This window comes from Micromesistius poutassou, assembly GCF_964030765.1.
Source record: "Micromesistius poutassou genome assembly, chromosome: 15".
In the NCBI taxonomy this organism is placed as follows: Eukaryota; Metazoa; Chordata; class Actinopteri; order Gadiformes; family Gadidae; genus Micromesistius; species Micromesistius poutassou.
The window spans coordinates 1,544,478-1,564,402 of NC_140285.1; the positions used below are offsets into that span (position 1 = coordinate 1,544,478).

At 50.8% G+C, this 19,925-nt stretch overlaps 1 protein-coding gene across 4 annotated transcripts in view; it reads right to left on the minus strand.

The window, feature by feature from the left end:
- clstn1 (calsyntenin 1) overlaps positions 1-19,925 on the minus strand; it is a 36,290-nt gene that overhangs the window by 1,745 nt on the left and 14,620 nt on the right. The window contains exons 3-17 of one of the 4 annotated variants that reach the window (XM_084479423.1): positions 19,118-19,147; positions 17,361-17,556; positions 16,121-16,329; positions 14,772-14,921; positions 14,091-14,276; positions 12,869-13,120; positions 9,466-9,587; positions 8,686-8,848; positions 8,191-8,235; positions 6,280-6,437; positions 5,144-5,292; positions 4,414-4,679; positions 1,939-2,109; positions 1,385-1,530; positions 921-1,056 (exon numbers count right to left, since the gene is read on the minus strand). In XM_084479423.1, the coding sequence (XP_084335549.1) occupies positions 921-1,056; positions 1,385-1,530; positions 1,939-2,109; positions 4,414-4,679; positions 5,144-5,292; positions 6,280-6,437; positions 8,191-8,235; positions 8,686-8,848; positions 9,466-9,587; positions 12,869-13,120; positions 14,091-14,276; positions 14,772-14,921; positions 16,121-16,329; positions 17,361-17,556; positions 19,118-19,147 (2,379 nt within the window). The remainder of the gene's footprint in view (positions 1-920; positions 1,057-1,384; positions 1,531-1,938; positions 2,110-4,413; positions 4,680-5,143; positions 5,293-6,279; positions 6,438-8,190; positions 8,236-8,685; positions 8,849-9,465; positions 9,588-12,868; positions 13,121-14,090; positions 14,277-14,771; positions 14,922-16,120; positions 16,330-17,360; positions 17,557-19,117; positions 19,148-19,925) is intronic. The other 3 variants (XM_084479424.1, XM_084479425.1, XM_084479426.1) reach the window with 3 other exon arrangements.

A 19,925-nucleotide genomic window follows, 5' to 3' on the forward strand; every position in this document is an offset into this window, starting at 1 on the left:
CTATGCTGTAATCCCTAAACTTGGGCTTCCAACAGAAAAGAAAGATGAAGAAAAGAAACATGGAAAGCCAACGGTTTTTGTGAGTCCTACTTCTAACTGACGGTAATCCTGGGATCCACACGCTGAATGCAAGTTGATTCTGTTTCCAGAGATGGGAACAATGTATGTATTCAGGCGGGTTTCAATTTTCTTTGAGGAACTCAAATAGAAATACTGTGTGACGAGCAGGGAGCAGCGAGGTGGGCTACCACTGGGCTTTTGTTGATCACACAAGTCAGATTCAATCTCAAACCCAATTTGAATTTAAAGTGGTGTGAAAATGGTTCCACTGCTCGCGTCACAATAACAACGATTTTTCAAAGTCAAAGTCAGAGTCAAAATATCATATTTACATAAACAAATAAAACTCAGGCTGCAGCACACACTGCTTCAAGGGGAAATTATTCTGGTTTCTTTTCAACTCTTTGAGAGAGAAATCAGCATCACCTTTTTTTCATTTCCTTCAGCCATAAACAATAAACAATAATAATATTAATTTACATTGATATAGTGACTTCTCATCATTCCCAAAGCACTGTACCAAAAAAGTATGAAACATGACAGAAACCAAGCAACTCCCAGAGCCGTGTCTGTGCCTTGTCCTCCAGACGACAGTCTCAAACTATCCTCACCGTGTGGACGGGGCAGGACGGTCGGAGCCTGTAGTGCTTGAGGTCGGCCCAGAAAGCATCATACATGTCTACTCCACGAGGAGACTCTGGACGTTTAACTGACTGTTGTGAGGGGGATGGAGGCACCTGAGGCCTGGTGGGGGTTGACCAGGTTGTGGTGGTGTGGTGGAGCGGGAGGGGTGGGGGGGTGGTGGTGGAGCGGGAGGGGTGGGGGGGTGGTGTTGGGGAGAGGGGGGCGGGTGGAGGTACCTGAGGCCTGGTGGGGGTTGACCAGGTTGTGTCCGGACAGGTCGACGGAGGCGTGGTGCACGGGGTTGATGAAGTTGGGCTGAACCATGGCGTCGTTGGCGTGCTCCATGGGGTTCACCGTGTGGATCACGTTCACCTAGACACACACACACACACATGCACACGCATACACACACACACACACACACACACACACACACACACACACACACACACTTAAAACCATTTCCTGTGGATAACTGTGGATAATAATAATCTTAAATATCATCAAGATCTTAGTCTTTTAGTCCACAATAGAATCCACATCTGCCTACAAACTGCCTACAGAGAGTATTTCTGGCTTGTTGAACGGCTCTCATCCACATTCATCATTCCTTGAACAACTGCCTCCGTGGTGATTGGACCGCGGTGGCCCCGCCTCTGTGATCGGAGGGGGCGGAGACGGTGCCGCTGCCCGGTCGTACCTCGACCTTGAAGTCGTTGCTGATGTAGCGCCCGTTGAGCTCGGAGCACACCAGCTTGAACTTCCTGTCGAACAGCGCCTCCGTGTGCCAGTTCTTGTAGCGGATGAGGTGGAGGACCGTCTCGTAGTGCGCCATGGTGCTGACGCCTGGACGGAGCGGGGAGGACGTCAGAAAGGCTGCTACACGCTACAGGCTACAGGCCACACGCTACAGACTACATGCTACACGCTACAGGCTACATGCTACACACTACAGGCTACATGCTACACACTACAGGCTACATGCTACAGACTACACATTACAGTCTGCAGGCTACAGGCTACACGCTACAGGCTGCAGGCTGCAGGCTACACGCTACAGGCTACAGGTTACACGCTACAGGCTACAGGCTACATGCTACAGGCTACAGGTTACACACTACAGGCTACAGGCTACATGCTACAGGCTACAGGTTACACACTACAGGCTACAGGCTACACGCTACAGGCTACAGGCTACAGGCTACACATTACAGTCTGCAGGCTACAGGGGGGAGGAGGGGGCGGTGGGGGCACCTGTGATGACGAGCCCCAGGGTGGAGGAGGTCATCTCCAGGCTGCGCTGCGTCAGCTGGGCGGGGTCCAGCTCCAGGCTCTCGTGCTCGCCGTCCAGCTCGTCGCCCACGGCGCTCAGCTCGCACATGTCCAGGTTGTGCATGATCTCCTCCGAGACCACCGTCTCTTGGACTGGGGGGGAGGAGGGGAGGAGGGGAGGGAGACCGGTGAATGTGGGGGGGGGAGACGACGATGACGATGACGACACACACACACACACACACACACACACACACACACACACACACACACACACACACACACACACACACACACACACACACACACACACACACACACACACACACACACACACAGTACTGGGTTTGATCCCCAATCAGCCCTTCTGTTGGTGGATAGTATCTGAGAGGTGGTTCCCGTGTCCATGCGTGAGTGTTCACTATTGAGGAAAGCTGTAGTTATTCCTCTTCATTGTTTAGTCCATACACATTTTCTCAATGTTTCCTCCTTGCTGGGTCGCACTCCATCCCTCTCGACCATCCCTAGTACGGACCGATGGTAGCACTTTCTTTTTTTAACGGCCTCTGTGTACGATTTGTACATGATCCTGTTTAAATTGCCAATACATGAAGAAGTTTAAATTCTACTTAATGAATGTCGTGAGTTGCGTCGTCCACCCTGTAGGCCGGTTTCCGACCATTAGGCTATGACTGTTATCGTCTCCCCCCCACAGAGCTCGCACTGCGGGGCTCTGAAGCCGTGCGCCCGAGCAGGCTGCAGTTCTCTCAGCGGCCAAAGGGGGCAGTGACGAGAATGTATTTCTGATACCCATATTCCCGTCCCCTGGTACTTAAATGCAGATGGAGGAGAAGTGCGCCGTGTTGTTGAGAGCAACACAGCACTCTGCTGTCCTCTGCCATCGATACACACCTCCTCCTCCTCCTCCTCCTCCTCCACCACCAGTACCACCACCACCACCACCACCCCCTCCTCCACCACCACCACCACCACCTCCTCCACCCCCTCCTCCGCCACCTCCACCACCAGCACCACCCCTTCCTCCTCCACCACCACCATCCCCTCCTCTACCACCTCCAGCTCCACCACCCCTCCTCCTCCACCCCCCCCTCCACCAGCACCACCACCACCATCAGCACCAGCACCAGCACCACCAGTACCACCAACCCCTCCTCCACTACCAGCACCACTACCCCCTCCTCCACCACCACCAGCACCACCACCAGCACTCATGCACCAGCTTACCAACATGCATGGCAGATGGCGTGCGTGGTCAAACTACCCCCTCTCATAATGCCACTAGTAAACAAGGCCCCCTCCACTCCCCTCCCCTCCCTCCTCTCATGCTTCTATCCCTCGTCTGTAGTCCTAATCCTGTGTGTCATCAGCTTAATCTGCATGCTGAGACGCCGGAACCAGGCACCGGGCTAAAGGTGCCCTGCTCCCCGTCTCAGCGGTTTGACAGCCAGTGAATGAATGAATGAATGAATGAAGCCATGAATGAACGGCCGATCGCACGTGGTGCCTCATGGGTGCAGCACCAGGAGATTAGCTGTGGGTCTAAATACAGACGTCCCCCTACTGACGGGACAATAGTACTACTAGTACTAATCCACCGCCAAAGAGCTCAGTCAAGTTAATAACACTGGTATTAACAAACAATCCATACAGTAATGTACTGTATAGTCTTATGTACTACACTGGAGGACCTTTCAGAACAGGTGCAATGTGTCTGTAGCTCTGTCAGGCTGAATGAGCAGGCCACTGTTGAGGCATCAACACGATAAAAGGAGTGCTCACCAATCCTCAGAAGACCCAGATAAGGGAATGGCTCTTTTTTTCTGTGTGACAGACACATGGTATCTGCATCGGTAAAGGTCTCCAAACTGGAAAACCAATACCGGTAATGTCTTGGAGATCCTGGACTTAGGCTCCTTTGAGTCTGGGCTTGCAATGGACCAGATCGCTATCAGCGATATCGGCAATATAGTTCAGACGAGACTGCACTGACGTGATGGATGTGACAATGTGTCTCTCTCCCTTTCCTCCCTTCTCCCTCTCTCCCCCTCCAGCTTTCTCCCTCCCTCCATCCATCCATACATCCCCTTCTCCCTCCCTCCCTCTCCCTCCCTCCATCCATCCCTTCTTCCTCCTTCCATCCATCCATACATCCCCCTTCTCCCTCCCTCCCTCCCTCTCCCTCCCTCCCTCCATCCATCCACACATCCCACTTCTTGCTCCCTCCATCCATCCATACATCCCTTCTCCCTCCCTCCCTACCTCTCTCTCTCTCCCTCCATCCATACAACCCCCTTCTCCCTCCCTCCCTCCCTTCATACATACATCCCCCTTCTCCCTCCCTCTTTCCTTCCCGCTCTCCTACCGTCCGTCCCTCTTTCTCTCCCCCTCTCTCTCTCCCTTCCTCCCTCCCTCCCTCCCTCTCCCCATCCCCCTCACCTGTGGGGTCATCTTCCGCCCCCGCGGGGGTGGCCTCGGCCTCTGCCTCCGCCTCCGCCTCCGTCTCGGCCTCCACCTCGCGGGTGATGGTGCTGACGATGCGCAGCTCGGGGAACAGAGTCACGCCCTCCTGGGACTCGAACTCGGCGGCGCCGCGGGCGAAGTGGTCAATGCCGCTCAGGCTGATCTTGGGCTCCTCGGGCTGCAGCACCATCACGTAGCCCTCTGCGTCCGGCACCGTCACGCACGCCTCCTCCTTGAAGCACCTGCGGGGGGGGGGGGGGGGGGGGGGGGGCGGGGGTGAGGGAGGGTTCTGCGCTGTAGAGATCGGAACCAACGCCTCGCGTTGATTACGTTACGGTTTTGTTGGGACACGTAGCAAACGTCGGGCGCGGGTGAGGCAGGGATACTCTGGGTGGTTTAGTCAATGGGTTGACAGGAGGTATTGTCGCTGCAGAACCTTTCTGACTGCCAGAGCTACACTGCCCTCTGTCCAGTGGTCGTCTGCCAGCCACTTGGTTGTGTAGCACTTTTTAGCAATTTGTTGTGAACATCTTTTAATAAAACGAATGCCACTCATTCCATTTTTTAACACCGCCGCACATTTTTACAATGCTTTCGTCCTCCCGTCTCTGACGCTGTTTTTAACACCTTTGGTTTTAAACACAACATCATCATCATCATCATCATCATCCTCCTCCTCCTCCTCCTCCTCCTCCTCATCTCTTACTTGACGGTGGTGGAGACGCGGAGGTGCCTGATCCCGGGCGTGGGGAACTGACGGGAGTTCAGGTACGAGATGTGCTGCATCACTTTGTCGAAGGCGTCGATGTCGTCGCCCTCCACGCTCAGAGACGACTGGTTGGGGTTGAACTCCACCTGAGGAGGTGGAGGGAAACGCTTGTTGGTTCGCCATTGGGTGGGAGGAGGTCGGAGGCGGAGGTCCACCGTGCACCGTGCACCGTCCACCGGGTCTCGAGGGGACGACCGGTAGTAACTTAGGGGCCCGGGGCGTAAACACACCCGGGATATCCTGGAGGTGTTTCAGAGCCTGCCCGGTCCTTCATGGTGAAGCCCCGCCCCCACAACCCGCCGCTGTGTGGCCTAACGAAGGGCTGCTCATGAATTATGCAGCGTGTTATTTATGTTATTTATGAGCAGCGGCGCCATCCCATTTCACTACGTTTTGCGGCAGTCTGCCCCCCTCCCTCGGGCTAGATCTACTTTCTGTTTGCCCCCCTAAATATTTCAGAGGGGATTAAGGAGGTTTGATCATTTAGCATCCTGCAACGCCAACGGAACCGGTGCTGATCAAAGTAGACGATACATCAAACAACATGGACGATGAGTGTTCTTTTTCACTCTATGAAAGCACCCAAGGTCAGGTCAGGTAATTGATCAATAACATACAGAGACAATATAGAATATCCTGGCGCGGCAGTCCATGTTAAAGGTGACATATTATACCACCAGGTGTGAGTGTGTTTAGCCATTACAAGCCGTTTTGAAAATCAGTCTCTTCTGACATCATAGGCGGGCAAGTCCACCTAGATGTGTGACGGATAGATGAGCAACGTTTGCTACAGTCCACTGGGTAGGCTGGTGGACTGATCTATCCAGCGAGGTCCATCTAGGTGGACACGCCCACTTGTGATGTCATAAGAGGCCGATTTTCAAAACGGCTTGTAGCGGCTAATCACACTCACACCTGGTGGTATAATATGTCACCTTTAAGAAAACATTCCAGATGTATGGTTATGGATACAGACACCCTTAAGACAGCTCCTCCCCAATGAGGACTCAGACACAGGGCCTCATCAGAGCATCCCGCTGTAGGCAGCTCGGGGCGGGCCAGCTGGAACTCACCTTGATGGAGGCGGCCACCTCCTCGGGCAGCTGCACGTCCAGGCCCTCCTTGCAGGTGTACAGGCAGTCGATCACCTTCTTGTTCTCCAGCTTGCCTGAGCGGATCATCAGGCCGGCCAGGTTCCCCCTGAAGAACTGGGCCATGTGCCCGTTACCACCTGGCCAGCCCGCAACCAGGCCATCAAACAGGGTACGGAAAAGAAAACAAGAAACTGTGAGTTATGAATGAGAGGATTTTGTTGTGTTTTTCCTTACTGGGGATTTGGGGGATTCATCATGCTGTCGTGATGTGCAACGACGGCGTGACCGGCGCTCATGCATGTTAGTTACGTGTGGCCTCACTAAAGGGTCTCTAAAGGCCCCGGGGCCCAGAGACAGACAGACAGGAGGATGGGCTCTGAAGGCCCCGGGGCCCAGAGAGAGAGACAGACAGGAGGATGGGTAATGAGGGGAGCCAGGGGGGGGGCCACATGTGACTTCTGTTTGGACTCTGGGGACACGATGAATAAAGAAAGCAAGGAGCAGCCATTGCTGCTATGTTGCAGTTCTCCCCATTATATGATGAAGAAACTATAAAGATATAAGCCATCACTTTAGTGAAGATATCACCTTTACATAATGAAGAAACCAAAGAAATAAGCCATTGCTTTAATGAAGATATCACAGTTACATAATTAAAAAACTATTAAGAAATTAGCCATTGTAGCTATGTTGAAGTAATTACCATTAGATAATAATAATAATTCTGTCTGTTTGAGTCCTCATGAAGAGACGGAACTAAAGAGCAACTCATCCTCGTGCTCCTAACCAGAGCGACCTTGGCGCTCCAGCTATGTGTGTGTGTGCGTGTGCGTGTGCGTGTGTGTGTGCGTGTGTGTGTGCGTGTGTGTGTGGAGACTGTCCTCCGCACAGGGCGGGGAGCGTCGTCACTCTGGGGGCCTGACTATGTTCCCCGCCTGCCTGTCACACAGCCAAGCCGTGACGTTCACATCTGCGTCACTGCAGTCCGCTACGAACCGGGCCCAGGCACAGCCCAAGGTCACACACACACATACTTTGTAGTTGACAAAGTGTGAGTGTGTGTGTGTTAGTAAATGTCTGTGCATGTGTTAGTAAATGTATGCGTGTGTGCGCATGCGTGCGTGTGCGTGTGTGTGTGTCTGTGTGTGTGTGTGTGTGTGCGTGCGTGCGTGTGTGCGTGTGTCTGTGTGTGTGTGTGTGTGTGACACTGTGTGTGTATTGGTCTCTCTGTAGCCGTGCTGATCTGATCTGAAGGTGAGAGGGATTCTGATCCAAGGTCGACACACACAGAGCATCGCTGAGCCGAGAGCTCAATCAGCTTCTAACATTTTCTCCTCCACCCTTGATCTGTTTGTTTTTCGCTGCGGGTCACTGTGGGTTGCAACAGCAGCGGCAGCCCACAAGCAGCCCACAGGCCAAATAGAATGATTCGATGAAAGTGAGGAAAATCCATGAAAGAGATGAGGTGACGTGTGAAAACTAACGGGACGCATTCCAAACAGAAACCAAAGACAATCACACACCATGACTGTCCAAACCATATTGCATCATGCCACAAGAGACACGCACGCACGCACGCACGCACACACACACACACACACACACACACACACACACACACACACACACACACACACACACACACACACACACACACACACACACACACACACACACACACACACACACACAGACACACGACACACACGACACAAGAGCCGTTGTCCAGCTAGAATGGGCTGTGGAGGTCATTCTAGTTTGCATGGGGGTGAAGATGCAGTCAGGCAATGATCTGGGCAGTGGGGGGGGGGGGGGGGCGTGTTGGACACAACATGGACACAACAACAAAAGGACGGCTTTCGAGGAGTAGCGGGGAAAGAGTTGAGCCACCTGGAGCAGAGACTGTCTCAGTGTCATTGTCATGGCCTGAGTTTTCTGGAAAGAGACGGAAGACAAGAAGAGAGGTGAGGAGAGGACAGGAGGAAAAGAACAGGAGGAGAAGAGTTGAGCACCTGGAGGAAAGACTTCACACACGCCGGCCACACCTAGACAGTCTAGCCAAGGAGGAGGTTAACACTGGGTTCCGCTTCAGTAGATTACGTGCGCGAGTGCGTTCGGTATAACTTCGATCTCGCCTGCGCAACATGTCACTCTACGCTTCAACCAAAGGCGACGGGTTAATCGACGTGAGTCACCGGCGACGGTGGGGTCGTCACGACAGATCCTCCCCTCAGACCATCACAGGAGGAAGGAGGACGCGTTCCGACAGCTCGTGCGCTTTGAAACTCGTGGGTCTCGTGGGTGACTGAACAAGAGGCTCGCGACGGCCCCGCGGAAACCGACAGACTGAACAGCTCCCGCGGGGCGGTGTGAAGGCGGCGTTACCTTGCCAACAGGCGCCGATGGTGAGCTGGCTGTCGATCTTGGAGGAGCGCAGCGGGTAGTCCTCGGTGACCAGGAAGGGCTCGTAGGTGGTGCCGTCCACGAACAGAGACACGGCCGGGAACTCCACGTTCACCACGTAGTGATGCCACTCTTTGTCGCACACCTGAGGGGAAGACGAGTGCGGGTCAGTCTCTCTTTGGTGACCCTGGTGGACCGAGGGGATTCACAGGCAAGTGACATTTACCAACACCCATTTATGCAAATCTCAAAGATTGCGGTAAACAATATTTCACCAATGTTTCATCAATATGTTCATTTATAATGTTTATCATTGATGAGCCAGGTCCAAACATAGCAGCACACATCCTCACTTCCCTCGGACCACAGTTAAATAACTGCAGTAGCGGCGTTTCACCAGAGATGGCACTCTAGATGTTTATGGTTAAGTGTGTGGTTGCCCTGCTGCACCCACCCTATGACCAGTCAAAACCTCCTCGTTTTGGGAACCCATGAATCACACGCCAAAGTAATAGCAGGAGCCAAGGCTCCCCAGAGAGGGCTCCGTTAAGAGGGGGGAAAGTTTAGTGTGTGGTTGCTCCTCAACAGCCCCGTCAAGCAGTAAACCTCCTCGTCATCAGGGCCCCCGAAAACACACAGACACAACAGGAACGCCAGACATTCCCCATGATGGAGGACGGGCTGAGGAGCAGGAGGAGGAGGAGGAGGAGGAGCAGAAGGAGGATGAGCGGGAGGAGGAGCAGGAGGAGGAGCAGGACCCACCTGGTCCAGCTTCCAGTGGAACTCGGCTGGCTTGTAGTTCTCCGTCTCGGTGGGCTCCTGGCGCAGCAGCAGGATGAGCCGGCAGTTGTGGACGTACAGCGAGTAGTGGTGGCGGTTCATCCCTACCGGGGGACAGAGAGGCTGGGTTAATGTCAACCTGAGGCTGGTGCCTAGAGAGGCACCCTGAGACCGGGGCTTAGAGAGGCTGGGTTAATGTCAACCTGAGAATAGAATATAGAATAGACTATATCTTTAATTGTCATTGCACAGGTACAACGAAATTGAGGTAGAAACTCTCACATCAGTGCTCTTACAAGTACAAAAAGACATAAGAAGACAAACAGGCAACAGGCACAGTATAAAATTCAATAAGATAAAACAACTATTAAAAACTAAAACTGTTTAAGTAAAAACTGTTTAAAAATTATTATTGCACATTTCATGTTAGAATCTAGTTTTGGCGTGTATTTATTGCACTGATGGCCCTGGGATAAAAACTGTTCTTTAGTCTGTTTGTATATGATCCTAAACCGCCTCCCTGATGGTAGCAATTCAAAGAGGTGATGGCCAGGGTGGGATGAGTCTTTGAGGATGCTGTGGCCCTCTTAAGGCAGCGGCTGTTGTAAATATCCTCCAGGGATGGGAGAGGACATCTGCATATTTTTTGGGGGCAGTGTTAATGACCCTCTGGAGCCCTTTCCTTTCGGCAGCGGTGCAGCTGCTGAACCACAGTGTGACACCGCAGCTCAACACCGACTCGATGGAGCTCCGGTACAAGGACACCAGCAGTCTGTCTGAGGCCGGGCTTAGAGAGGCACCCTGAGGCCGGGGCTTAGAGAGGCACCCTGAGGCCGGGGCTTAGAGAGGCACCCTGAGGCCGGGGCTTAGAGAGGCACCCTGAGGCCGGGGCTTAGAGAGGCACCCTGAGGCCGGAGCTTAGAGAGGCACCCTGAGGCCGGGGCTTAGAGAGGCACCCTGAGGCCGGGGCTTAGAGAGGCACCCTGAGGCCGGGGCTTAGAGAGGCACCCTGAGGCCGGGGCTTAGAGAGGCACCCTGAGGCCGGGGCTTAGAGAGGCACCCTGAGGCCGGGCTTAGAGAGGCTGGGTTAATGTTCAACCTGAGGCCAGGCTTAGAGAGGCACCCTGAGGCCGGGCTTAGAGAGGCACCCTGAGGCCGGGCTTAGAGAGGCTGGGTTAATGTTCAACCTGAGGCCAGGGCTTAGAGAGGCTGGGTTAATGTTCAACCTGAGGCCGGGCTTAGAGAGGCTGGGTTAATGTTCAACCTGAGGCCGGGCTTAGAGAGGCTGGGTTAATGTTCAACCTGAGGCCGGGCTTAGAGAGGCTGGGCCTCCGGTTCCTGGGAGAGGTTTTGGCAGACATTTTGTGCAGTGCCTCTTGGATGGGCTTTAAAGAACATTTATATTTAAAGCATTAAGAACATTAAGCAGACGCTTTTATCCAAAGCGACTTACAATAATTAACGCTAGTGTCTAGTTGTAAAGAAGCGTCGGTCTGCCGACTGTATTGGATTCAGAGGATACAATCGAGCAGTGTTGCAGCTTGGCAATGCGGCCGTCTGAATGAAATAACTGTCGTATGTGTGGTTATGAAATGTGGCTTTTCCGTTACATCAGAAGGAGAATTAGGATCTGTTCGGAGCTCCACCCGCAATGGTGTGGGAGGGGTGAGTCACTGGGCTCCAGGAGCTCAGTGACTAGTGGTTTCAGCTTCACTCAAGACAATATTAAATTATATGCCTCGGACATCATCACCGTCAAATGTTCATTTTTTTTTCTGCATTAAACATTGAACAAATGTACCAATTTACATATTATAGCCGGGAGTCAAACACAAAAACTCTGTTAGATGCAATGCATACTGATCAGACGGGGAATAAAAGAGCAAAAGTGATAACGAGTAGGGAGGCTATAAGGTCATGGAAGGTGAGTGAAGTGAAGCGTATAGACAGAAGGGCACAGTGTCTGATGTAATCCCCTTATATAAGAGGTGCGTATGCAGCTGATGAAAACCACGCCACCCAACCACCCCCACCATCAGCATCATCATCAGCATCGTCACATGTACGTGATGGCGCGCTGTACAGTTAATGAGACTAGGAAGGCTTAGGGGTGGGAATCTATCGATGCATCTCGATTCAAGAACAATTTTTTTTATGTACATTTCCATGTGGGATTTAAAAAAAATATATATACATCTGACTTTGCTACTCAGAGTTTTCGTACTTGTGTGATGATCATTGATCAAGACAATCAACAGATGAATTACCTTATCTAATATTTGATATTAGATAAAGTCGGTTCTCTGCGCAGAGAACCCGCAGGCAGAAAGGAGTTTTCTGTAGAGCTCTGCAGCAGGCCAACAAATTTTATAAAAAAAAAAAGAAATTTATTAAATCAAGACGGAATCGTTCTAGAGAGAATCGCGATGCATCGAAGAATCGATTATTTTTCACACCCCTAGGATCCATGCCCTGCATTTAAAAGGACAATGCGTGTGTGTGGGATTGATATCGGAACGGTCTCTTCTGTTAACGTTGTCATTAGTCAAAATTACTTCCTTGCACCAATTACGCCGAAAAGCATTAATTGTGCGCACCTGCAACGAATGTCCACAGCAGCAATATAGCACTGTGGTCTTTGTGAAAAAAGTAATAAAAGTACTTGTATGGCGATTCACTGGAAAGTTGCCCACAAACTCGGTTCCAAACGATGAAAGTGCTGCAATGCTGTTGTTTACAACAGCATTACTGTTGTGTGGCAGGCGCGCGCGCTAAATACTCTCCGGCAGAATCGGTAACGGTAACTTAAGTTTAAGTGACGCCAGGAGGCACCGTGACGAAGTCTGATCACCGGGACCGGTGTTGTTCTTTAAAGATGAAGGACAACACCAGTGGACAAACGATAAACTCCACGCGATGATTTGAGTGAATGTGAAAGCAGCCCGATTGGATACGAGATGAGATGGGGCCGAGCCAGCAGAGAACGTCTGGTCACTGCCGTCAGTGTCACAGGTGTGTCCCGTGTGCTGCGGCGATCGCCCGACCCCCAGCTCAGTGGGCCGGTCCGGGCGGCCTGAAGGGGCAGTAACCCGCCTCTCTCTACAGACTCCGTTGGGCCTGGCGTTAACTGATTTAAGGGCCCACAACACAGGATTATGATGTGTTGTTGATGCAAACAAATAACTATGAATAAATAATAACTAAAAATAAAAAGAGATTTGATGGTGATGCTATGGAATAACATGTCTATTTATTTATTTATTTTGTTACTATTTGGGATTCTGTGTGATAATTTGTCTGTCACATCAAACAATAAAGACAAAATATAACGTAACATTTTAAAACAAGCTGTGGCTGAAGTGAGCGTTTGTGGTTCTTCTCGTACCGGTTTTGTCCGAGTTGCAGAGGACGGTCTCCTTGTCGTGGGCCCCGGGGCCGTGCCTCATCCACACGGACACGGTGAAGGGCTCCTTCAGGCTGGTGGTCACCACGCCCTCCGGAACCTTCACCGCCTGCGTGCCGTTGAACTCGAACACCTGGTCGCTGTCGTGGCCGTTGTCCGTGGGCAGGCCCACCGTCCAGTTGGTGGCGCTGCTGGGGGCCGGCAGCAGCTCCACCGTGCCTCCCCCGCTGGCACCTGGAGGGAGGGAGGGAGGGAGGGAGGGAGAGGGAGAGAGAGAGAGAGAGAGAGAGAGAGAGCGCGAGAGAGAGAGAGAGAGAGCGAGAGAGAGAGAGAGAGAGAGAGAGAGAGAGAGACATAGAATGAGAGAGAGAGAGAGAGAGAGAGAGAGAGAGAGAGAGAGAGAGAGAGAGAGAGAGAAGAGAAAGAAGAGAGAGACATAGAATGAGAGAGAGAGAGACATAGAATGAGAGAGAGAGAGTCATAGAATGAGAGAGAGAGAGAGAGAGAGAGAGAGACATAGAATGAGAGAGAGAGAGAGAGACAGACATAGAATGAGAGCGAGAGAGAGAGAAAGAGATATAAAATAAGACGGCAAGATGCAGCAGAAGGAGACGGTGTCCAACTCTGCCTGGACAGATCTCATGGATTCACCATGGATGACTTGATGCTCTACACACTATAATGACTTGATGCTCTACACACTAGTGACTTGATGCTCTACACACTACAGTGTCTTGATGCTCTACACACTATAATGACTTGATGCTCTACACACTAGTGTCTTGATGCTCTACACACTATAATGACTTGATGCTCTACACACTAGTGTCTTGATGCTCTACACACTATAATGACTTGATGCTCTACACTATAATGACTTGATGCTCTACACACTAGTGTCTTGATGCTCTACACACTATAATGACTTGATGCTCTACACACTATAATGACTTGATGCTCTACACTATAATGACTTCATGCTGTACACACTATTATGACTTCATGCTGTACACACTATAATGACTTGATGCTCTAGACACTAGTGTCTTGATGCTCTACACACTATAATGACTTGATGCTCTACACACTATAACGACTTGATGCTCTACACACACTACAATGATTCGCGCCGGGGGAGTTGCTATCCAGGAGGTGTGTTGTGTCCGCCACTGAGCGGTGAGAGGGCGGCCAGACGGCCTCTTACCACACAGCTTGTGCAGGGCCTTCTCTGAGTAGGTGTCTCTGTCGCAGCCCTTCCCGATGTGGTTGGTCTCCAGCTCGATGTTGGCCTGGATGGACGTGATTGGCTCGTCGCACGTCTCCAGGTGCACGCTGGGAAACAGCGGCAGGCTGCCCGTCCCGGGCTCGTATTCAATCCTCTTATTGAACCCTTAAGAGAATGAAACGCAGGCCAACAGGGGAGAGACAGGAGGGGGAGAGGGAGAGGGAGAGGGAGAGATAGAGGTAGAGGGAGAGAGGGAGAGATGGAGAGGGAGAGGGAGATGGAGATGGAGATGGAGAGATACAGAGATAGAGAGGTAGAGGGAGAGGGAGGGAGAGAGAGAGATATTAGGCACTTGAGCAGCACACGGTTAAAGACAGCAGCTGCCAATGCCTTTATATATTTTCATCCAGGAGCACTTTCTCCCTGTGAAAACCCGACTAACACAGACCCCACAGCTTGAAGGTATTGAGTAACGTGTGGACAATGGTGTGCTGTGGATTCACATGGCCAGAATCTTTTCCCAACATCACTCAAGACACACCCAAACGTAACTGATATAGCCAGGTGTGTGAGCAGAGGGTGTGTGAGCGGAGGGTGTGTGTAGAGGGTATGTGAGCAGAACGAAGGAGGAGGGAGGAGGGGGGGGGGGTGTTCTGATACCTGTCCAGCCGGGCTTGCAGGTGGGCTTGACGTTGATCTTGACCAGCACGTCCTCAGAGGCCCGGTTCTTTCCGCAGTCGTAGGCGGTGACGGTCAGCTTGTACATGCGCTCCTTGCCGTAGTTCAGCTTCTCCGTGTTCTTGATGTAGCCTGGGGAAGGGGAAGGGGGAAGGGCGGCGGCACACGGACGCCGGCGGCGTGAGCGACGGCAGGACGGCACGCTGTGACCTCAGAGCTACACCGAGTATACAATGACCTAGAGTGGCTGTAAAACAGACGACTCACGCAGCCGTCCGCACTACAGGCAGATACGTGTACTTAGAACTGTGCCTGTAGAACATCCTCAGCTATGATAGGACAAGAAGGATGAGACGGACGGACGCCTCGGGTTTTGATTGACGAGAAGAGAACCATCCCTCATCCATAATGTATGCAAACCAAAAAGTGTTAGATGTATTTTTCCTTAACATAAACCACTGGAGGTGAGCTTCTCAATGCCAGTGTGGTCTCCTGCTCTCTCGCCATTCTTGTCCATCAACGCCCTAAAAGGCCGGCTCTGCGGGCTCTATAGGCTCTGTAGGCTCTGTAGCTTCTGTAGGCTCAATAGGCTCTTTAGGCTCTATAGCCTCTGCAGGCTCTATAGACTTTATAGGCTCTGCGGGCTTTATAGGCTCTTTAGGCTCTACAGGCTCTGTAGGCTCTACAGGCTCTATAGACAGTGCAGACTCTATAGGCGCTTTAGGCGCTGTAGGCTCTATAGGCTCTGTGGGCTCTGTAGGCTCTATAGGCTCTGTGGGCTCTATAGGCTCTGTGGGCTCTGTGGGCTCTATAGGCTCTGTAGGCTCTGTAGGCTCGGTGGGCTCTATAGGCTCTACGGGCTCTATAGACAGTGCAGACTCTATAGGCTCTGTAGGCTCTATAGGCAGTGCAGACTCTATAGGCTCTTTAGGCTCTGTAGGCTCTATAGACTCTGTAGGCTCTGTAGGCTCTATAGGCTCTGCAGGCTCGATAGACTCTGTGGGCTCTTTCGTTCTTCCAGTTCTCTGTTCTCTGGTTTCTGGTTTAATATTTAACGGTCGGCAGGGGAGGAGACGGATCTGCATGCAGCACGGCTCTCAAGGTGACCCCCCCCCCCCGCCTCCTTCCCGCCACAGACACCGCGCAGAATCCTAAACAGGGCTCCTGCGGCCCCCTCCTTGATCACACCAATCAATACCCGCCGACACCCGACACCATCGCTAAATATATAAACAAGGAGCCGGGGGGGGGGGGGCGGCGGACGGGCTGCCGCGGGGCTGGTGCCGTTGGACAGGGATGTGAGGTGTGCTGGGGGGGGGGGGGTGACCCACCGTCCTTGTCGACGGTGAAGGGGACTTCGGGGGTCACGATGTCGTAGCTGCAGATCTGGCTGAACTGGAAGGAGCAGTCGGCGTCCACCGCCTCCACCCGCAGGATGCTGTCGTACTTCTTGCCCTCCATCACCGTGGCCTTGTACGACTTCTCCTTGAACACGGGCGCGTACTCGTTGATGTCGTTCACCTGGATGTGGACGGTGGCCCTGAGGGGGGAGGGGGGGAGGGGGGGGGGGGGGGGTGCAGGTGTGTTATCGGTGTCATGTGACGTGGGTGCATGGCAGTTTGGCTAGCCGCGTTAGCTTTGTAGCCGCGACGGGAGGGGAAAGTCTGGAAGGCTAAATGGATTCTACAGGATTATTTTTATCGTCATCTCCATAAATGTCTCAGTCACCATACCTATATTATGAGGTTGTATGCAAAAAATAGATTTGAATTACACAGATGGAAATTTGACGATTGAGTTGATCCACTCCTTTTCCCCTGCGCTGCAGATAAAAGATCCCTCTTTAACTCAGTCCATCTAATTACCTAAACCGCAAATACAATTAATCCTAACAACTTTGAGTTGGCAGGTTTTTATCTCCCAAAGCCCTTATAGGCTCCACCGGCAGACTCGATCTGATCAGCGTAATGGACCACAGAGCCAAGCTATAAAAAGAAGTTTCCCTTGATTGCTTTTGTCTGCCAAAAAACAAAACATGTCGGGGTTTGGTACTTTATTACAGAATATAAAGTATAAATAAGGACTGAGGATTTTCTATCTTTGGGGGGCGAGGACTCTTGTGGGCGTTGTGGAGTAGAATACATAATGCTATAAGATGAGTTTACTGGCCTAGAATTTTATAATTTAGAACTTCACTTTTAACTTTAGAATTGAATTATTATTCTTTGAAGAATCATTTGTATATATTGCATCAAGTTTATATTACTTAAGCATTGCCATACAACTATCTTCACAGAAATGTGTGTGTGTGTGTGTGTGTGTGTGTGTGTGTGTGTGTGTGTGTGTGTGTGTGTGTGTGTGTGTGTGTGTGTGTGTGTGTGTGTATGTTTATATGATTGTATGTAACCAATAGGTTTGGCTGCATGTTTGTGCATGCAAGTGTGTGTGCATATGTGTGTGTGTGTGTGTGTGTGTGTGTGTGTGTGTGTGTGTGTGTGTGTGTGTGTGTGTGTGTGTGTGTGTGAGATACTTTATTTTCTATCTTTAGGTGAGGGGGTGAGGGGGACTCACTTGTGGGACTTCTTCATGTTGGCTCCGTCAGGGCCTTCTCCGCAGTCGTAGGCCTGGATGGTGAAGGTGTGCTCCTTCTGCAGCTCACAGTCCAGCTTGTCCTTGGCACGGATCACCCCCTCGCCGGTGGACTTGTCCAGGACCACCGCCTCGAAGGGCACGTTCTGCCCGTGGATCCTGAAGCCGCAGATCTCGCCTGAACAAGGTCAAGAGGTCAAAGGAGTATTGGCTGAGAAAAGTTTCGCAAAAAAAAAAAACGAAAAAATCCCTTACGGTTGTACCGTTACCATTAAATCCAAAAGTAACACGAAAACGGAAAAGAAAAGAATCTTATCAGCAAACGGCAACTTCACGCAGACAAAATTAAAGATCAGCCAAAGAGCTTTGGCAGCCAGGGGTGGTGCACATTGGGGTGGGGGCGGGTGGTGTCTGTGGAGGAAGCCAAAAGCACTGTATGGGGATCGGAGGGGGGGTGTTGGACAATTAGTTACAGAGATGGCTTAGTGTCTTTCCAAGCCACGTGGCATCCAGTCATGCAGGTAAAAAACACCCCAAATGAAAACACATGGACAGGCATTAAACAGGATAACTTGTAAGATAAACTCTGAAGCAAACCAATAAACTGAGCGGAATAACTAAGACTGTTAAAGGTATGTGTTTTTTAAAGGGTACAAGGATGTACTACTTATTGCAGATGCTAACTACCTCAAAATAAATATTAATCATTTTAATAAAACATTACAAATAGTGAACTGGGTGTTATTACAGTGATCCGACCCCATTTCAGCCAAAGTCACCAAAGTCTAATAAAAAGAAAAAATTCTAGAAGGTAAAAGTTACATAATTAACAAAAGTTTCACTTCAACATCATATTCAGGTCATTTTTTTGCAGTAAATTTTTTTTCAAATTTTCCTCTCACCCCCAAATTACTAAGCAATGAGAAAGTCTAATCTTCAAGGATACAAGGATCAAAACAGTAGTGGTCAAAACAGGAGAAATGTACCCACTGGATGAGAACTGGGGTTAGAAATATCACCTGGCTCGACATCCACAGAAAGTGACGACTGCAGCCATGCTATGGTAAGGATTAGTGGTGGCGCATTAGCTAAAGACTTCCACTACGGCAAAGATGCATGAGGCAAAAATAAAAACACTTTGCAGCAGAGAGAGTTTGCATTAGTTAACAATCTCAGCAGCTATTATTTCAAAATAAAATACCAGGAGTAGAGCTTAAAACAGTTATCTCTTTTGCACAGCAGCATTAGCTTAGGGAAAGAGAAAAACACTCCCGAAAGAGCTATGTACTTCATCGTCTTAGATGGTATTTTTTTTCTGCCAATTCGAGTTCCAATTGCTTCTGTTGAAGTTTGTTTTGGGCGTCCATTTTAGATCCGGATCAGAAACTGCGGTTAATAAGCAGCTTTTGGGTTCACTGTTTGAACAGCTGAAAAACTGTTAGGGTCTGCAAACTGCAATGGATGTCTCATGCACAGATATTTCTCATCCCCCAACCCCCAAAACGACACACTTTTCATCCAGTGATGGAAACTTTTCAAATGATGAGAAACAAAAACTTCACGCAAAGAGATTTATAAAAAACAACCAAATGGGAGAAGGGGAATCAAAAGAGCATGACGGGAGGAGTAGTAGTTGTTGAAGTCGTGTGAAGTGAGGGTGCTCTTTTATTTAACGTTAGTGGGTTAATAATCAAGAAAAGGAAACTGAGCACAAGCCAGAAGAAAGAACCTATCATCACCTTCTTTGGTGAGGGTCACCTCAAAACTCTCTACAAGGACAGAGAGAAGATAGAGCGGGATCAGTTAGAAGGGGAGGAAGAGGTTCAGAGGTTATACACAGAGGGTCAGAGGTAAGAATCATACAGAGGTAATGCACAGGACATTGATACAACAACATCATCATCATCATCATCGGGAGCAGGGTTTGGGTGGGGAAGAACAACATGAGCACATGAAGCCATACAAACTACCAGAAGAGGCTGAGGCACGGTTCAACACATCGCATGAAATGCCACACACGTCCTGGCAAAGTTTGGAGTTTGAAAGAACGTACACAAGATGGTTCCCCTCACTTCTGAATCCTACAAGGGCCGTCTGCTAATATGCTTACACCATGGAATGGTTATCTTGCATTGGCTCACAAAAATAGATCTACAATGCGAGGCACCTTGAATAAATGAGAACGTTATCGGCGACAAAACAATACGCAACCAAACTTAATTTCCCCGTGCGCCCGTTCTGCCTGGCTGTGCTTTGCCCAGCCGGGGGCCTCTGGTGGGCTGGAGCCATGGGTTTGTTTTCACCGAGACAATTACTAATGGATTTCCCCATTAGTTTCAGGACCAGTCATGCAGCGGAAACTTTGGGCCCCCGTTCCCCTCTCTCCCTCCTCTCTCTCCTCTCTGTCCTCTCTCTCCTCTCTCTCCCTCCTCTCTCTCCCTCCTCTCTCTCCCTCCTCTCTCCCCCTCCCGGCGCTAATGACCAACTCTCACCAGCGGGGAATTCGTCGACGTTTTTTTAATGGGTCTGCCGCTCGGTTTGAACGGT